At 38.5% G+C, this 20,563-nt stretch overlaps 1 protein-coding gene across 2 annotated transcripts in view; it reads right to left on the minus strand.

Moving 5' to 3' along the window:
- LOC6031843 (protein Star) overlaps window positions 1-20,563 on the minus strand; it is a 70,655-nt gene that overhangs the window by 2,285 nt on the left and 47,807 nt on the right. For both annotated transcript variants that reach the window (XM_038253825.1, XM_038253824.1), the window contains exons 3-4: window positions 6,220-6,653; window positions 5,988-6,161 (exon numbers count right to left, since the gene is read on the minus strand). In XM_038253825.1, the coding sequence (XP_038109753.1) occupies window positions 5,988-6,161; window positions 6,220-6,653 (608 nt within the window). The remainder of the gene's footprint in view (window positions 1-5,987; window positions 6,162-6,219; window positions 6,654-20,563) is intronic.

Here is a 20,563-nt window from a genome sequence, read left to right on the forward strand (position 1 = left end):
TAGTTTTTGCCCTGCTGGCCTCCATAGCGGCACTTTTTGGTCTCAATTTTGTCATATTCGGAATCCTCGGACAATTTCACGTAAATTAGAAGTATTTGAGTTGTAAATTTGATTGGTAAAATTGCCATTTAGAATGAATTAAAATATTTTTTAACAATTTGTTGGATTAGGGGTAAAACAGGTTTTAGCCTACTTGATACAGCATTTGACGTATTGATCATAGGGTAAATAAAATCTATTTCTTTTTTCAAAAATGTTTTATTTAATTATTTTTTAAATCAAAATTACAATTCCAATACTTCTAATTTACGTGAAATTGTTCGAGGATTCCGAATATAACAAAATTGAGACCAAAAAGTGCCGCTATGGAGGCCAGCAGGGCAAAAACTAACGTTGTAAATTGTTTGTTGTAGAAAAATCGAAAAACTATGAGAAAAACTGCGATTGGCCAAAAAGTTAATACCATAGGCTTATAGTCCATGAAATTGCCTATTTTTTGACCTATAGGAGTATGGGTGTTGGAGGTTGTTGCAAAAAGATATTAAGGTTTAAAAAAAAATCCATTTTTGACAGTAATTTGCAAAAGCAAAGAGAAAAAGTCGAACTAATCCTGGATGTCTATGGCACATTTTGAAGTGCTTCAAAAGACCTTTCGAATGCATCTAAGAGAGTTGGAATTGATGAAGTTTTACGGAAATGCGAGCAATTTTATGATTTTTTTATGTTTTTTTGACCTCAAACTTCAAAGCCCGTTTTACCCCACTTCCCTTTGTCGTAGAGGGCTCATATTTGGCATGAGTTCATCTCATGCATAGACAAACAAACGCTGAAAATCCAAATCGGAGCACCTCGATACGACCTCTAGAACAAACCGAGCAATATTTACAAATACTGCCTCTTAAGATTAAAAACTAGTTCAAATAACTAAGATAAACTAAGTGTTTATTAAAATAGCATTGAAAATTTAATTTTGGTTTTCATTTACATATTTTTTTACAATTCCGTCGTGAAACTACTTACTTTTCCTGTCATATTGGAACGACGAAACGATCTTCTTTTCTCTACTAAAAATAACAGAATCGAAAAGTAATAATCTTCGATACAAGCGTTGAGATGTTGTTCTGCTTTTCAGTACTAAAATGGGTGCCAAAAAGTTGAACTTTTCATCGCTTGTATAAAAAAGTAATACTTTTCAATATTGCTTTGATTTTAAAGGTGACTTGAATTACCACATGGACATTTGAATAAAAATTCCTTTCTAAGGAAATTACAAAAAAATATGTAAGCAAAAAACTAATAAATTTCGACCCTGAAATATTTCTACACAGAGTTGTTTCTTCTTTTACTGCCACTAGATCTCCTTGCACATTTTTGAGCCCAATTGTAGAGGTCGTCAAAATGAACTATTTTATTCTTTAAAAACTTGGTGCCATCCTCACTATTTACCAAAAAAAGGTGATATGATGAATTTGGACACAAATTTCATATATTTTTATTGGATCATGAATAAAAAAAAGTGCATAAAATCACTTAAGTGGCCATAACTCGAGACAAGTTTGACAGATCTTCAATGTTTAAGATCGTTAGAAAGGTCTTTTGATTACCTAACATGCTGTGACTTGAGTAGTGTTTTGGCCAGTTTTCTAACATTCGGAAATTTGCGAAAACACATTTTTATACATAACTTTTGAACTACTTATCGAAACTTCAAAAAAAAGAATAATGCAGTATGGGATCCTAAACCAAATCAAATGAGACCAGTTTGATCAAAATCGCTTCAGCCGGTTCAGCCAGTGCTGAGAAAACTCAAAACGAATTTAGTAAATTTTATTAAAAAACGATTAAAATTTCTCTTTTTCTAATGAGCATGAGCATGAGCATGGTTTGCTGCCAATGAGCTGCTACTCCGTTATTGACAGATCAGCTGAAGTTAACCAATGAATCAAAAATGATCAGTGGGAGCCAACCATCCGTTCACTGTTTAACCTCTGAAGATCCCTACTTTATTAGTCAATACCGGCGCCCTCCCAAGAAGCCTGCAGTTCAACGAAAGGGAGGAATGTTAGTCCGATAGTTGAAGTTGCAGACTCATCAAGCACACAGTTTTTCGCTATATACTTGTTGATACCGCTTGAGACCGTTGAATCCACAGCATCTCCTTCAAGCATCACGTGATTATTATTTTTTTGGGTTAGTAGGATACGGTATTGGCTTTTCGATGCCTCCCGAGCTACGATGCTATGGGGAGGACTTTCATAACAGACCCTTCGGCGAGCTTTCCGAGCAACGATGCTATGGGAAGGTCTTTTTGGTTAACACACAGAGTCACTCACACACAATTATTTCACTCCACTATTAATTAATCCAAAATGTCAGTGCGTCTTTCGATCATTATATATAAATGGCTTTTTCACCATAAAAAATAAAACCTTATTCAAAAAACTATACAGAATTTACCCGACGCCGTGCCTTCCGATCAACGATGATATAGGAAGGGCTTTGAAAATCACAAAACAATTAATTAATATCACCAAAAACAATCACAAAAAACACCAATTACTCAACGAAAATTACGCTCAAGACACAAATAATTCAGTACGTCATGCTATTATTCGATTACCACAATCACTCACCCCAAACGAACAGCGACACAAAAGCACACAAAAAAAAAATAACCTGCATAATCACGACTTCGCGTCCCCAATTCCAGCGCACTAATCACGATTAAAATTTCTCTTTTTTCTAATTCAGATAAAATGAGCTAAACAAAAAAGTCCTGCGAGATATTTTCCGCAAATCGACGTCGCGTGCCATCTTGTCACACGTCACTTTTTGACTTTCCAAGAAAAATGCTTTTTAATGTTTGACCATTATTAAAGAAAACATAGAGCACGCAATGTAAACAATAACAAACATGTTTTGTTTGGTTGACCATTGGCAGAAAGTTTAGTTACCGGAGTCCAGAGTTATAACTGAAAAGGTTTACGGTAGTCGAGCTCGTTCCTGTGTCAAACGCGTTCTGAACGGAAATCCCACGCACTTACAGCAATATTCAAGGTGTGTCAAGATAGCACGACCAGATTCAAACTTCTTTCAAATGAAGAGTGACAACAATGAACGTAGTTTTTCGGGTTTTATTGAATATCTCAGGATTGAAATCGAATTTTTGGGATCTGTGAAGGTCTAAGACATTGAGAGCTGCATAAATTCCGCCCAAAATGCACGTGCGACAAGATAGCACGACAAAGAGGAAATGTACTCTAGATTCTAAAATGTGTACTTTCAGATACATCCAAGAGCGAAGACATATGCCTGAATTACGTGTTTATCATATGAACTTTACATGTTTATCATATTTATTGTATTTAAACAGCAATTCCATTTGAAAAGAGTCTAAACTGAAAAAAAGTTCTCCGATCGGTCTCAAAATTTTCCGGGGGTTCCTTGGCCAAAATAATTAGACACGTATTTTTTCGGATGGCCATTAGGGTGATCTACACCGGGCCAGGGGAATGATCTTTTGATAACACATCCAACGATGAATGGCATGATCGAGCCGGACATAATTTTCATCAATATTTCTGAGATATAGTCATTTTTTCAGAAGTGGGCAAACATGTGCACAAATTTTAAAAAAATTAAAAAGTCAGACTATATTCAAAAAAGTTCCCTAAAAATGGCCTTAACTTGAAAACGGTGCACTTTATCAAAATTTCACTGCAGTACTTTTTGATTGCAAATTGGATTTTAAATCGGAAAATGAAGTTGTAAAATTTTTGCGACCAATATTCCGATTTTTTGAAAAAAATCAGTGTTGATTCAAAAATTTATATTTCGGTCAAAGATTTTTTGCACAACCTGGAGATTTCTGAAAAGTTGGCATTTTATGTCCCCTAAAACATATCAAGAAATAAATAAAAATTAAATAAGTGTATTTTTGCAAATCAAGTTTTAGTGACAAAAAGTTAAATAAAAAATCACCAAAAATATTTTTACCGTGTATCATTTTTTTTCAGTGTATTGTATACTTTGCCGAAAACACCAAATCGATCAAAAAATTCCTTCAAAAGATACAGATTTTTTTTATTTTCATACATCGTTTTAGCATGGATAGCTGCCAAATTTGTATGAAAAATTATATGGACAAACAAATGATGCAAAATGGCTTCTTTGGGCATACCGCAGGCACCAAAAAAGTTTCAGTCGGATTAAAAAATACAAAAAAAATCGAATCACCGAAATCTGAGAGAACTGCTCATATTTTAATGCAAAATTTGTAAAAAATATCCCACGGTGTACTTTGTCATGTCATGGCAAAAAAATACAGCAAGATAAAGAGAGAACCTTTTTCCCGACATCTTGAGAACTGAATCGACATATTTCATTAGGGGATCTTTTGTAACTTACTCATCAATATACATTGCCAGACTCTTAATTCCAATAATTGAACACCTCTTAAAAGTTTGCAAATCCATATTTTCAGTTTTCAAGATACATTAAAGAAAGGTATTTGAACATTAAAAAATGCCCAACTATGAAAATTTCACATTTAAAATCACACCGTGGTTTAAAATAGCCTTTACATCAAAATTTTGACAAAAGAGCGGAAGAGTCGTTCAAAAGATCCGCTCATTTTAATGAGCGAGTTATGAGCGATCGAAAATGAGCGGTTCCTAAAAATAGTGATTTTGCACAACTCTAGTCTGGCACAAGCTCAAACGTCTGTGTCACACAGACAAATCTGTGCATCTGGCATCCTTGGTAATGGTCATAGGGGAGCAGGGGTGCCAATAAAGCAAAGCAATCCACTTTAACGACCCCCGGGTCTTTTGTGGGCTCTGTTGCAAGTTTCTGCTCATTTCTAGGTGTCCGAAGGTTATGTGTGGTGAGTCACCCAAAACCACTTTTACGCAAATGGACCGACGTTTTACTTCCCCATCCGATAGAAGGCCAGGAGGATAAGGCGGGAATCGAACCCGCGCCCCACAGCAACTTAGGGATCGGCAGCCGAAGCCGCTAACCACCGCGCCACGAGGCCCGGTGGTTGGGATGCCAAATCAAAAAATGCCAATTGGTTTTTAACCCCTTCCCGCCCAGAGCAAAATCGCGATTTTTTACGTTTTTCCACATTACTCGTAACTGGATCGACCAAACTGGACGAAATTTTAATGGTTTTTAGTTAACATTCTATATTAACTAATGCAGGTTGAAGCAGGTTGAAAAAATGAATAGTTGCTGAGAAATTTAATTTTGAATCCAAAAATTAGTGGTGCTCTGGAGTAACCATGGGCGTTAGAGGGTTAAAAATGTCTGTAAAAAAGTCCTTGTCTGTCTGTGCATTTGTCTAAAATTCAAATAAATCAATTTACCGTCATACGATCCATCAGAAATTGCATTTTTAAACATTAGAAGACTTAAAAAAAATGTTTCGGTTGATATTTTTACAAAATATTAATTTAATGAAGTTTTTGAAAAGTCCTCAAAAAATTTCTGACACAAGCTCAAATGTCTGTGAAAAACAGACAAATCTGTGGATCTAGCATTCTTGTAGGGGATGCTTCTCCAAAGTTATACAATAGCATAAAATACAAAAATTCAAATCTTTTAAAAACAGACAATTTTCAGAAGAACTGCTCTGAAATTTATTTCTCGAGTGGTTTCATAACGTTTCCTTATTACGGAAGGCAACAACGCTTGAACCGAGGCTTGAACCTACAATTTTTTGCTCTTCGTTCCCATCTGACCTGCTGACAAGGCGTTCGCACGCAAATCGAACCTTACCAATCGTCGTCAACAAAAACAACCACTAATTGTTACGCCTGCCAGCAGTCAGTCCGTCATAAACTATTCAACTACAGCCGGGACCAACCAATTTGTTCTAGCTTAGGTCTTCGTCTAACACCTCACCGGTTCGTGTAGCTCTAATTAGTTATCGATTTCCCTTTCCTCCCACCTTTTCCCTACTCTGTCTAGTCAAAGAGGCTCACCTGTAGCTCCTGTCCCTGGCAGCCAAGGCTCATCACATCGATCGAGGTCCGGTTGACGGCCAGCATGAGCGTGTACACCGGGAAGCACTTGACCCGCGGGTGGAACCACTCCGTCTCCTCGTCCAGCACGCTGTTGATGCGCACCTCGCTGTCGTCGTCGTGGTGGAGGGTGACCTAAAAAAAGGGCAGATTTTACTCGAAGAAGTCCAAAACAGCAAAACAGAAGACTTACCTCCTTGGGGTACGTGTTGGGCGAAAGGCACGCGTGGATGACCTGCACGTTCGGCCGGAAGGCGTTCTGCTTGCGCAGCGAAAAGTACTTGCGCGGGTCCGGTTCCACCAGGTAGCCACCCCAGTTCATCGTCTCCGCCAGCCACGGTGCCGTCATCATGGACTCGCTGATACCGGTCAGCGACTGGAAGAACGTCCCGAAGCGCTTCTTACCGAGCAGATCCGACACAAAGTGCGCCATCTCGGGCGTCAGCTCGTGCCGGTTGGTGAAGTTCAGATGCTCGACCGGGGCGTTTGCGTTGCGCATGAACGTCATCGGGTACTTCTTCATGTGGATGTCTCGCACGTACTTGACCAGGGCGGGGTTGTCTTGGGGGACCCCCATCAGGTCGTAGTCGCGGGACATGTTCAGCCGGAACTGCTGGTGGCGGATTTCTGGAAGGAGGAAGGGAGAAAAAAAATGTTAGAAAATTTTGATTTAACTTTCCTAAACTTTCTAAACAGTCATTTGGCAGTTTAAGGATTCGGTCCTATTCCCATCCAATTTGCTGATTTTCACTATTTAAACAACTTAGCAGAAATATATCCATCCTCAGCCTAGCAATCGGTCTTGTCTGAATGATGCTGGATAATCTGGAGTGTTCTTTTAAACGTACTAAAACCAAGTACAGTCATCCCTCATATTCGGAACAGTTTACAGATCTGCCAATGTTCAACTAATCATAGAAAATCGATAATTGAACATAATAAATTGCTTTTTCCTTGATGTGAAAGCTTTTCTTGCGATCTTTCGATTGATGTATAGACCGGCTGTACATTTTCACGTTTTATATCAAGTTTTTAAAGAAAAACATTGACCCTTGAAATCCACAAATTCGGAACACTTTTTTCTTCCGATGTAAACAAACTTTTGTTTTCTCTCCAGGAGTACATATTTTTTTACAAAATAAATACTTCACACTCTGAAACCAATAAAACTCAAGCTTAGTGATGCTTTAAACAAAGTCTGATAACTTTTTTGTGAAAATATCAATTAAATTCAGGTGTTCCACAATTGTGGGAGGCACAATAACATCCCACAAATATTGAACAGGCAATTTGGAGGCAGTGTTTTGCTGCTCTGGATAAAATAGTCTTGAAATGAGATTTTTGTTCAAAAAGTACTATTTTAACTAGTGAAATAGCGAGAGAATGTCCAAATAAAGGTCCTAAAAAAGCAGGGATAACAGAAAAGTTGCATTTTTCATCCTATTATCAAATTAACACAAAAGTGTTCCGAATTTGTGGGTGTTCCGAATATGTGGGATGACAACCAGTAGAGGAACTTTTTATAAACATTTCTATTTAGTTTGATATTTATTAAAAGTTATTCTCAGTTGGAAAAGGCGTACCTTATGAAGTTCTGATTTTCTGCAGACGCTTCACAGGTTGATAGCAAGTCGATATTTAGGGTAGGGTAGTCATCAATGAGACACTTTTGGTTTTCAACTTTCAACGATTTTTCTATTTTTTTCATTAGCATGTTTTAATGAGCTTTTAGTTGCATTATCTTTCTTTTAATGTGTTCTAACATTGACCAAAATATGAGATCGATCTGACATCTACAGCCAGAGTTATTCAACTGTCTCATTGTAGACGCACTTGGCAGGAACAATGAGACAGCTGGGGAACAATGAGACACACTACGAAAATCAACATTTTTCTAGCAAAACATCATGTTTTTGTATTGTTCCATTGCAGGTGACTTGCCTTGAACATTTTAGAGCAATTTTGCCAACATGAAACTTTTAATAACAAAAGTTACACTAAAAAGTATTGAAATTTTAAAATCCATATATTAATACCAAATAACTTATTATTTTTGGTTAAATGAAGTTTAAACTCTATAAATATGCCAAAAATCACTTTTAATTCATGTTTTGAAAGATTTCCATCGATTTTGAAAAGTTTTTTGAAGAAAAATCAAAGTGTCTCATTGTTACCCATGGGCTGAAATGAGTGGGGAACAATGAGACAGCCCTGGATTCTGGGTATATTCTAAATTTTGGCCAAATCTAATGAAAGGACATTGTAGCTCAACTCAATCCCTATGGAACGTTGAAAGAAATTTGAAGAAATATTAGTTTTGGAGTAAATGGCAGCCTACGAGCGAAAAAGTATTTTTTGTCCATAATTTACTTTTACACCCCAGAATCAAACATTTATGAATTACTTTTCAAGGGAGCGTCCATAACCAAAGCCACTAATATGGCAAACGTGTATCCAGTAGACACAGCTTTCCCCCAAATATGAGCCTGATTGGTCGAAACTACGACTTGTGAGAGCCATTTTATCATTGTTCCCCGTGTCTCATTGATGACTACTCTACCCTACTTGCTATCGAGTTCAGAAATTGATTAAAGTTGAACAGAAGGGTTGTAAACGCTCCGAAAACTGGCGTCCTGTTTCACCTTAAACAACAATTTTTTTTGTTTTTTTTTTGTGTATTTTGTAAGAAAACACATCAATGTTGTGGAAATCTATCACCGTTTTGGCATCGTTTGTCACCGACAAAGGATACATATTCATCAAAATAGAGTTTAAATGAGCACTCACCGAGAGAATCCAATATTGAGCCGTCAAAATCGAGAAATGAAATTTTTTTACCATAAATAAAATGTAAAAGTCTTATTTTTTTTCATTAAATTGTGTTTATACATCTTGAAGTTGAAGGTAAATTGATGGTGGGAAAGCTACCAGAGTCTTTGAATTTTGTTTTTAAAGATATCGGAAAAGTTTCCTAAGATTTTATTTTTTAAAGTGTTGTTTAAAAATAAATCTGTTTTTCTTTTTTAAAAAAGGTCCAATAAACAAAATTACCATTATCAACAATTTGGAAATTTATGAATACGACTGACTCAGGGCGGTTACTAAAAACATCAAAAAGCAAAAACTGATCATTTTGTTTACTAGAATTAAAAATTTCGCCATGAGTCAGGGGTATTCAAAGACATTCAAAAAGCTAAAAAATAAAATTTTGTTTATTGGACATTTTCAAAAATAAGCTCCTAAAATGCTCAATGACAATCAGGTTGTCTTTCGGTCATAGCACGGTGTGATTTGTTTACATTTTTTCGAATCCACCTGCAAACGTCAAACAGTAACATTTGAAAAGGGCGCATAAGCATTTTGACAGCTGAGCAGTTCTCTCAGATTTCGGTCATTCGATTTTTTTTTTGTATTTTTTAATCCGACTGAAACTTTTTTGGTGCCTTCGGTATGCCCAAAGAAGTCATTTTGCATTATTAGTTTGTCCATATAATTTCCCATACAAATTTGGCAGCTATCCATACAAAAATTCTGTATGAAAATTCAAAAATCTGTATCTTTTGAAAAATTTTTTTGATCGATTTGAAGTCTTCGGCAAAGTTGTAGGTATAGATACGGACTACACTGAAAAAAATGATACACTGTAAAAAATTGGCGACTTTTTGTTTATTTTATTTGCAAAAAACACTATTTTTTTATAAATATTTGCTTTAGAGGACATCAAATGCCAACTTATCAGAAATTTGCAGAATGGGCAAAAAATCTTTGACCGAGTTATGCATTCTTAATCAATACTGATTTTTTTTTTCAAAAAATCGAAATATTGGTCGCAAAAAAATTTCAACTTCATTTTTTTATGTAAAATCAAATTTGCTATCAAAAAGTACTTTAGTGAAATTTTGATAAAGTGCACTGCTTTCAAGTTAAAGCCATTTTTAGGTAATTTTTAAACCAAGACTAACATTTTAAAAGGGCGTAATATTGAATTTTTGACCCTTTCAAAATGTTCGTTTTGATTTTAAACGTTTAAATTTTTTTTCATATTTTAACATTGTAAATCGGACCATTAGTTGCCGAGGTATCGACGTTGGAAAATGGTGGGTTGTTTGGGTGAGACTTGAAAACATCAATTTTCATGTTTTTAAACCTTTGCATGGCAATATCTCAGCAACTAAGGGTCGTATCAACAAAGTTCAAAAAAGCTAAATATAGAAAATTTTCTCAGTTTTTAAAAAATATTTTTTTCAGAGGCGGGCAAACATGTGCACTCATTTTTAAAATAAAAACGTCTATTTTCGAACAAGTTACCTAAAAATGGCCTTAACTAGAAAAGGGTGCCTCTTATCAAAATTTCACTTCAGTACTTTTTGATTGCAAATTTGATTTTACATCGAAAAATGAAATTGAAAAATTGCGACAAAATTTCGATTTTTGGAAAAAAAATCAGAATTGTTTAAAAAAATCATAACTCTGTCAAATATTTTTTACACAACCTGGAAATTTCTGAAAAGTTGGCATTTAATGTCCCCTAAAACATATAAAAAATATAAAAAAATTAAAAATAGTGGTTTTTGCAAATCAAGTTTTAATGACAAAAAGTTTAAAAAAAATCAGCAAAAAAAAAATTACCGTGTATCATTTTTTTTTTTCAGTGTAGTCCTTATCCATACCTACAACTTTGCCAAAGACACCGAATCGATCAAAAAATTCCTTCAAAAGATACAGTTTTTTGAATTTTCATACATCATTTTTGTATGGACAGTGATCAGAAAACTATTTAACAAAACCCACAGTGTTGAAATGTAGCTTGGGAGGCCACCTATTGTTTTTCACTTCGAGTTTTATGAAATAGTTACTTGTTATCTCGGAATTTGCAAAACAGTTCCAGCTGTCAAAATGCTAATCCGCCCTTTTCAAATGTTGCTCCAGGCATCGTGCAGCAAATAAAAACAAACGAATGTCAAACTAAAGTTCAATTTCGCAAAGTTAAAAGAGAAATTGAAAATATTGACAAATGATTTTTGCGAAAAATACAATCCAAGAGTCCGTCGAGGACCGACAATCAGATAATTGACTGTATTAAACAAAACTTGAAAAATGCAAATTATCTTCAATCAAATGTTGGCAATAGATCCAATAGAAGTCTAGTTGTCCTACTCTTGTTCCTGCCCAAGAAATCCGAACCAATCACGTGTCACGTGGGCATCACACGAGTGTAGTCGTGGGCGATAGCAGGGCAAGAAAATTGTATAATTATACGAAAGCTACTTTTAGCCGCCCGCTGATGCAAAATTGTAGTGCAATTTCCTGCACCTAATTGCACCATTTACTCTCGGCAAAGAGTGTAATTTTTGCAGACAAGTTTCGCCCTGCAGTTTTTGGAAGCGTAGTAACTTTAGATTTTTACAAAACTGCTGCAGAGCAACTGCACCATGCACCAGATAGTTCGGATCTTGGAGTTCCCGAACCAAGGCCATTAATCTGACCGTTATCGACCTATTTCTGTCCCGCCAACAGCTTCTCAGTTTATGTGGGTGCTGGTGGCGAACGTCGATTAGCAGCGGCACGGTTTGCCCCGATGTCATTTATTGAGGTTAGATTAACACTTTAGATACGCGTTGCCCTGTGGCTGCCTCAGCAGAGCTAACTCTAATGATGGTGGAGGGAGTTTGCTGTAATGTGGTCACATTATTATTCAATTCAGCATCCAATTGATGGCCCGTTGACACGGAACCGATCGGGTTGGGGTTCTTGGGTATTTTATTAGGAAACACTGCGGCAAGGAATAAATCAGCCAGCAATGACCAACGAACTGAAGTTGTATAAACGAAGCATAGTGACAGTGCGTAAAACGTAAACAAAAGTCTGAAAAAAAATTCCAATGTTTTTAGCTATGTTGAAATAAATTTCCACTCATGAAGCTGTAGAGGAGAAAAGCAACTCGCGACAAAATTTTGAGGCTAGGAATTTTGACAGGTATGATTTTCATAAAGTATTCGCCTCCTTTTCTTTCCCACAGAAAACCTGGGAACGAGGTAGCTGTCAAACTAGGCTAAAATGTTAAAGTCACTCACAAAATGAACTTTGAGTGATTTGAGTTCATTTCTGACGTCACGATTTTCTCCTCTATTCACTATCGCAAACAAACTCGCATTTTTCGTGTTTGAAAACTTGCCAAACTCGCAACAAGGCAAAATGTATGCAGGTTGACGTTTGTACAAACATATCCAGGCAAACAAACAAAGCAGGCAAACTTACAAACTGTCAAGTGCGAGTTTTTTATTTGTTTTCCGTAGTTTCAACTTTTTTAATAAAATCATGTAAAACAGCAAATAACAAATTACCCCACCACAGTTTCACGCTCTAAACGGTACAACAAAACGGGAAAAGAGTTTGCTCGGGATTCGCCACCGATGTGTTTTCCTTCAAGTTGGAAATTCAATCAGTTCTGCTGAATGTTTCAGAATGTCAGAAGTCTGCGTTCGCGTCAATTTGTTACGCAACTCTTTTCAATCTTTTCAATATACTATTTCCATTGGGGTACCCCTCGGTCGTCGTCCAACCTGACCTTCCAGCAAACTCACTGCCAACTAATCAGAAAGCCCCGGAAAGAAGGCCGAGGAGTGTCTAATTAACCGAAGGGCAGAACTAACACTTGTTGTTTCTCTTTCCCCTGGTCTGGCTCCACTAGAAGGGCTCCAGCGAAAATTACACCCAAAATTTGACCCCGATAACCGCAGAGGTGGAAACAAACATCGTTACAACGGGAGGCGTGGTTAAGATTTCGAGACTGGGCTAACTGGGCCAGAACATATAATTTTGTAACAAACAGGGATACGGTATTTAAATTAATTTATTGGGGCTTCTTTCCGCTTGGTGTGGACTCCGTGGCTGAGTTGTAACATTAAAAAAAAGGCCACGGGAAGTGATTTCTTGAATAAACATATTACTAAAATTTGTTCTCCAATCTTGATCCATAAAGTCGCCATCAAAGGTCCTGATATTTAGTTCAACTCATCAGAAATCACTAACTCATCGCCGATCAAATCGCTTGAATCATCGAGCCGCAATCGTGAGCTACTACGATTCGCAAGCAGCCAACTCAACGAGCCTTCTCCGTTTGCCGGCGATTCTCACACTAGACCATGCACAGGGAGAAGCGAAGCCACTTTTTTCAGGGGATAAGAGAAAATCTCCAAGTTTCGCGCATTTGTTATCCGAGCATTCGTTGGTGAAGGTTGTCTGAATCAACATGACTCGTCGCGTCCCGGCGCAAAACGCCGGCAATATTGCCCTACCTGCGGCTCAAGCAGGCAAAAAAGTGGGAATTTCCAAAAGGAAGGTTGAGGCCTCAACTGATGGCCAAAAACCGGGAATTTCCAAAAGGAAGGTGCTTTTGGAAGTGACATCGAACAGCAAAAAGACGAAAAAGAGCGACGGTACTGTACCGATGGATGAGGAGGAGGAGAACTCTTCGTCGCACGAGGAGCAGCTATTGAAGAACAACAAGTTTGCTGGACTGCCTGACGAGGACCAGGTAGCGGAAGCAAAGGAGAATGAAGTGAAACAGCGAAAGGAGAAACTGCCTCCTTTTTATGTGAGGCAATCAGCAGCAACGATCGACTTTCGTGCGGGGCTGGTTGAACTCATCAAGTCTGGGAAAGTCCAAGGCAACATTCGTCTGTGTCAGGACGGATTTAAGGTGCTGGTGCAATCCAGGCAGCACTATCAACTGGTCAAGGATTACTTGACCGAAAACGAGGCGGAGTACTTTACCCATGATGTCGTCATGGATAAGCCGTTCAAAATCGTCGTCAGAGGTCTGTACGACATGCCAGTGGAGGAATTAGCTGCCGAGCTAAAAGTTTTGAAACTGGATGTGTTGGCCGTGCACAAAATGAGCCGACGCAACAAAGACATCAAGTACCGTGACCAGCTCTACCTGCTGCATTTGGCTAAGGGATCGACGACGCTTCCTGAGCTGAAGGCAATTCGAGCGGTTTTCAACATTATCGTGTCGTGGGAGCGATACCGACCAGTGCATCGTGACGTCACACAATGCTTCAACTGCCTGGGCTTCGGGCACGGAGGTAAGAACTGCCACCTAAAGCGTCGTTGCGCCAAATGTGGTACCGATGCGCACATCACATCCCAGTGCATCCAAGATTCGCTGGTGAAGTGCCTCAACTGCAACGGTGAGCATTCGTCAACCGACCGAAAGTGCCCCAAGAGAGCTGAGTTCGTGAAAATTCGGCAGCAAGCATCGACGAAGAATCAGCCTCAGCGTCGTAGAACTCCTCCAGCCCTGGTGGAGCAAAATTTTCCACCTCTTCAACCGCGACGCCAGGTCCCGAACTTGGCACCGTTGCCGTTGGATCCCAGGAAGAGAGCTGAGATGAATCATCCACGGCCGGGTTCCAGCCAGGAGCCGAGACCGCCACCACCGGGCTTCAGCCAGGAGCCAAGACCAACCCAAGAACCAGCAGTTGAGGAAAATGGTAATGATCTTTACACCTCAACCGAACTCCTCAATATTTTCAAACAGATGTCCGCTGCACTGCGTGGATGCAAAACCAAGACCCAGCAGATTGAAGTGCTGACCTCGTTCGTCATCCAGTATGGATCGTAGGTCCCTCAAGCTGCTGAATTGGAACGCTTGCTCCATTAGGAGGAAGAATTTAGAGCTGGTGGATTTTCTTCGCGAGAAGGAGATCGACGTAGCCGCCATCACGGAAACTCATCTGAAGCCCGGTGAAAAAGTTTATCTGCAAAACTACAAGATCGCGACGCAGCTCGATAGGACCACCTCTGGAGGAGGAGGTGTGCTTGTCGCTGTTCATCGTGATCTCAAGCCACGCCGGCTGCCACACTTTAAGCTGGACATCATCGAGGCCGTTGGAGTGGAAATTCCCACTTCGGTTGGCCCAGTACTCTTCATTGCTGCATACTGCCCACGTCAGGTGAATGCCAGAGATGGTTCAGCAGCAAAACTGAAGGGCGATATCCAGAAGCTGACACGGCGGAGCGCAAAGTACATCATCGCTGGTGACCTCAACGCGAAGCATGAAGTTTGGGGCAACAGCAGGAGGAATCGGAACGGAGTGATTCTGCACAACGATCTGCAAAACGGATACTACAACGTTGTGAGTCCGGATCGTCCAACGAGGGTGGCTCGGTCTGGGAATCACTCAATCATCGACTTCTTCATTACCAATATGGCTGAGAACGTGGCTCATCCTGAGGTGTTTGAAGAGTTGAGTTCTGATCACTATCCGGTGGTTGTGGAGGTTGGAGCTTCCGTTACTCCGCAGCGGCAACCAACCCGGAAAGATTACCACAACGTTGACTGGCAGCAGTTTCAGCAAGTGGTAGACAGCAACATCGACTATGATCAACACCCGGAAACTTCTGCTGATATTGATCGTTCGCTGGAGGTGATCCAGCAGGCTATCAACCAAGCAGAGGCTGCCAACGTTCGGGAGGTTCCTGTTAATTTTAAGGTAACTGATATTGACGTAGATACTAAACACTTGATTAGACTTAGGAATGTTTATAGGAGACAATATCAACGGACTGGGGACTATGACAAAAGATTTCAGTGAACAATTTGAACAAAATCATACAAGACCGACTTGACAATATCAGAAATCAAGAATTTTCAAAACATGTAAGCCAGCTTGGGAATTATTCAAAACCATTTTGGAAACTTTCAAAAGTTCTTAAAAACAAACCAAAGCCTATTCCTCCTCTTATTGTTGAGGATTCTCCTTTGATTACATCCGAGGAAAAGGCAAATGCACTTGGGCTTCATTTTGTTAGTTCACATAATCTTGGCGCTTCCATGACCAGCCGTAAAGAAACATCAGTTGCCAATAGTATTTCAACAATCAATGACTCTACCTTTGAATTTCCTGCAGATTCCCATGTTTCTGGTGAGGAAGTCAAAGTTGCAGTTAAACAAATGAAAAATATGAAAGCTCCTGGCTTTGATAACATTTTAATCTGGTGTTGAAAAACAGAGTGATCAGTTCTTTCAACATCTAGCCAATATTTTCAATAAATGTTTGCAACTTGGTTACTTCCCCACCAATTGGAAGCTGGGCAAAGTCATACCAATTTTGAAGCCTCAAAAGATCCAACATCGCCAACAAGTTATCGTCCCATTAGTCTTTTGAGTAGTCTGTCCAAACTCTTTGAGAAGGTCATCTATTCAAGGCTTTTGGATTTTACCAACGATAATAATATAATTTTGAATGAGCAGTTTGGCTTCCGAAAGGGGCATAATACTGCTCATCAGCTTACGAGAGTAACTAAAATCATCAAGCAGAACAAGCTTGAGTCTAAATCAACTGCTATGGCTTTGTTGGATGTTGAGAAGGCTTTTGACAATGTTTGGCATGATGGTTTGATACATAAACTGTATTTATACGGTTTTCCAATGTATCTTATCAAAATTATCCAGCACTATCTTTCGGAGAGATCGTTCAGGGTTTTTCTGAATGGGATTGCTTCTGGATTATTCAACATTGATGCTGGGGTTCCCCAAGGAAGTATTCTTGGCCCACTTCTGTACAATATATTTACATCTGATTTGCCTACTCTTCCTGGTAATGGTGTGTTGTCACTTTTTGCTGATGACACTGCCGTTATTTATAAGGGTAAAATAACCAGATATTTAGTTGGCCGTCTTCAGAAGGGTCTTGACGTTCTTTCCGAATACTTTGGCGACTGGAAAATTCGCATAAATGCAGCCAAAACTCAAACCATCATTTTTCCACTTTCCAAATCGGCCCGATTTGTCCCAAAGGATGATGTTTTGATAAAAATGAATGATGTTTCGATACCCTGGTCAAAGGAAGTTGTCTATTTAGGTCTCATACTTGACTCGAAACTATTGTTTCGGCAGCATGTAGATAAAATATTGAACAAGTGCAGCATTCTCATCAGGTGTTTGTATCCTTTAATTAACAGAAAATCAAAGCTATCTTTGAAAAATAAGTTAGCAGTATACAAACAAATAATTTACCCCGTTATTGAGTATGCAGTACCTGTTTGGGAGTGTTGCGCTAGAACTCATAAATTGAAGCTCCAGCGTGTCCAAAACAAGGTACTCAAAATGGTTTTGAATGTTCCTGGCTGGACAAGATCAAGTGAGGTTCATGAATTAGCAGAAGTAAAAATGTTGGATCAGAAGATTCAAAAAAATGTTTGAAATTCAGGGAAAAATGTGCTATATCTGAATACCCCTTGATTCAAGGATTGGTTTAGTTTATGGTAAGATTAAGTTAGTTTTAGGTTAGGTTATGTTTTCTTAAATTTTTTTCCTCATTGTACCTAGTGTTACAAAAATGATAAATCATATACTTTTAAAGTTAAGAAAATGAACAGTGTTTAAATCACGAAAAGCAAACTAAAGCTGAAGAGCCACAGCTGACCACTTATTATGTAAACCAAATGTAATTATTATAAGAAAGATTCAATAAAGTATATTTAATTCAAAAAAAAAAAAAAATCCAAGTTTCGCTTGGAGTTGAACGGTTTTTGGTTAAGGTATTATGATAAGCTCTTAGAAAGCTTTGCTGTAAAAAAGTTTTTGAAGCTGTCTCAAAAATGTTTAAATATTTTTGAAAGCATTGAGGTCATGAAAAATTTCAGGATTAAAAACGATAATTAAAATATTAAGAAGGTCTGGGCTTACATGTGAATTTAAATACATTGCGTTCAGCAATTGTCAAATGACCCCAGCACACACTTTTCCACATGAAACAGCTGGACGTGAGTTGATACGTACTAGTTGGTCCACTCTCTTCCCTTACCCAGTGCAGAGCAAGTTTTGCTCCAGTTGCTGAAGTGGGATCGGACGGACGGACTGCCGGAGTTGATGGTCAGGTGAAATGACATGGCATAATGTGGCGTGGCGCGAGCCACAACACAGCAGTGGCCAGTAGACAGACAATCGAAAGGGGCCAGCCATTGATTGATTGTTTAATGATGTGTCGGATCGGACAGATTACGGCGAAAAGGGGTTGGGGATACCACCAGGTTCAAGGTGAAGGGCCTTGGACTTTAAAAAATCAATTGTATTCAATGCTTTTTTCTTCTGTGATTTATAATTAAGAAAAAAAATTATTGATCAAAATGTTAAAAATTGAAATAATTTATACATTTTTTTTCAAATACTTTTTCCCCATCTCTGTATTTTAAAATTAACATTAACCCAATTCCTAAACTTTTTGAACTGCTTGTGGTTAGTTTTGTTGCTTCAGTTTGATGTGGTTTTGAATCATTTCTCAATGCATGCTTCGAACGATGTCCCCTGAACCCGGATATGTACACTCAAACCCCGGTGGTTTGACACCAACTGTTGTCAAACGAACGGGGTCACTTTTTAGTTTGACACCCCTTTTACACGGAGTTCACACACACTACCAAACGTTAGTTTTGTCACTTTTTAGTTTGACTTTGACCAACCAACGGGGTACAAACTAAAAAAGTGTCAAACGAAAAAGTGACCAACCACCGGGGGTTGAGTGTAGTGCTACCTTTCATCCATCCGGCCTCAATTTCGAAGGCCGTTTCTTTTTTCTTTTCACACACTCAGCAGTTTGTCACCCCATTCAACAGATTGTAACAGGTATCACAGACCTAAAAGACATATCAAATACTGAAACCACATGAAATAATTCGTCAATAAACAAAATTACTCAAAAATGAGTAGAACAGTAACTGTCAGATTGTGATTAGATCTTATAATTAAGTAATTTGTTAGATATAAACAAAATCTGACAGATGCTGTTTCACTCATTATTGAGTAAATTTGGTTTTGACAGATTTTGGGAGTTATAACTGTTCTAATAAAAACATTTAGTATTTTAATCAAACATATCTGATTTAATACCAACTATTCTGTAATCTGTGACAAAACCCACCAACACCAACTCCCTAACACAAACCGCAAAGCCTCATACCATTATATTATGCTCACTGAAAACCGCGGAAAACAAAAACAAGACCAACAACACGCCAAAAACCACAACTGTTGGATCGTCCCCATCCACGTTGTAGCGCTCAGGTTTCCTAACCGAGGTCGCGCATTTTGGGGGTCTCCCCGGGGCAACCGCCACCCCAAGCCGACCCGTTGTGTGGCAGGTTCATAAAAATGATGACCGCAAAAGAAGGCCAACCAGAAACCACAACTTGTTGTTGTTTTGTTTTGATTAATCACCCTAAAGGTGAGCATTTTTGTGGAAAATCGAAGCTTGCCATAAAATTATCCATTATTGCACATTTGACAGCTGCACAGTAAGCAGACACGCTCACCCAAAACAACTAAAAATTGTAATTTATCATGTTCACGATTACAAAACGATTCCGCCGTCCCAACAACACTCGATCGCTCAAAACAACCTGATGAAGGGAAAGATAAAATGCTTAACACCGGTAGTGGATTATCTTACCGGGAACCGTCCGTCCGTCCTCAGCGTTCCCGTAACCCCTCGTGAGTCGCTGCGTTCGGCAAGCTGGCGTCAAAGTTTCGTTGTTTTGTTTTCCTCTCTCTCACTTTTTGTCCATTCAAATTTTCTGATTAAGGTTTTGTTTCGCCACAGTTTAAATCACGAATTTGGCTTATGGCGGGAAATGAGAATTCAAGCTGGGGTACCCCTCGGAACTTGCCATAATGGCGGCGGCGACGAAGCAAGCTGACAGTCGCTTGATATTTTATAGCAAACCGCCTGCCATAATGGCTTCCGGTGGCGCTCTCGAGATTCAATTTCGAGACCAAAATTACAGTTTACGGCTACGGATCACGTTCCAACCATCGGACTGATTAATTAAGCAATTTTGGCTAGGTCTCGCCAGTCATTCCAGCTTTTCTATTTAGGGAGACGGGGCATAAACGCGATGATTGTTAAATTATTCATCACTCAGTCGTGATGCAGTCTAGTGAGAAATGATTTTCAGATCCATTTTACAGTTTGGTGAAACAAAAAAAACCTAAAATTTTATGTACAAGTTCACCGTTTTCCTGAGTTGGGATGATTTTTCTAACCTTTTTAAAATTTAAAAAAATACTTCAAATCTTCTTTTAGTTTAAATAATTATTGACATAATTTTTTAACAAAACTTTGTATGGCTTGTGGCAAAAATGCACTTATAAATTACTCTTAAGATGGATTTTATATTAAATTAATTCCTGACTTATGGTTATTTTAAATTAAGTTTTTGCATGCAACTGACTGTTACTGCTCTCAATTCAATGACCTTTCGGACAAAAAACTACGCGTCCCGTAGACGTTTGTCGTATAAGTCGTAAGTGCACTGCCCTGAGGTGCACGCAAACACACAAACACAAAAGTTCAACAACAACAAAAACGAAAAACATCGCGAAAAAAGAGAGAACAAAGGTCCACATAAAGCACCTTTCATAAGCAGTATTATGAGTGTAAGTAACTTTAAACTGAACCGGAAGGAGGTTCTGCAATAACAACAAACGTGTGACGACAAATGAAGTCGTCGTCATTCGTCGAACGTCTTTT

This window comes from Culex quinquefasciatus, chromosome 2 (genome assembly GCF_015732765.1).
Source record: "Culex quinquefasciatus strain JHB chromosome 2, VPISU_Cqui_1.0_pri_paternal, whole genome shotgun sequence".
NCBI classification, from domain to species: domain Eukaryota; kingdom Metazoa; phylum Arthropoda; class Insecta; order Diptera; family Culicidae; genus Culex; species Culex quinquefasciatus.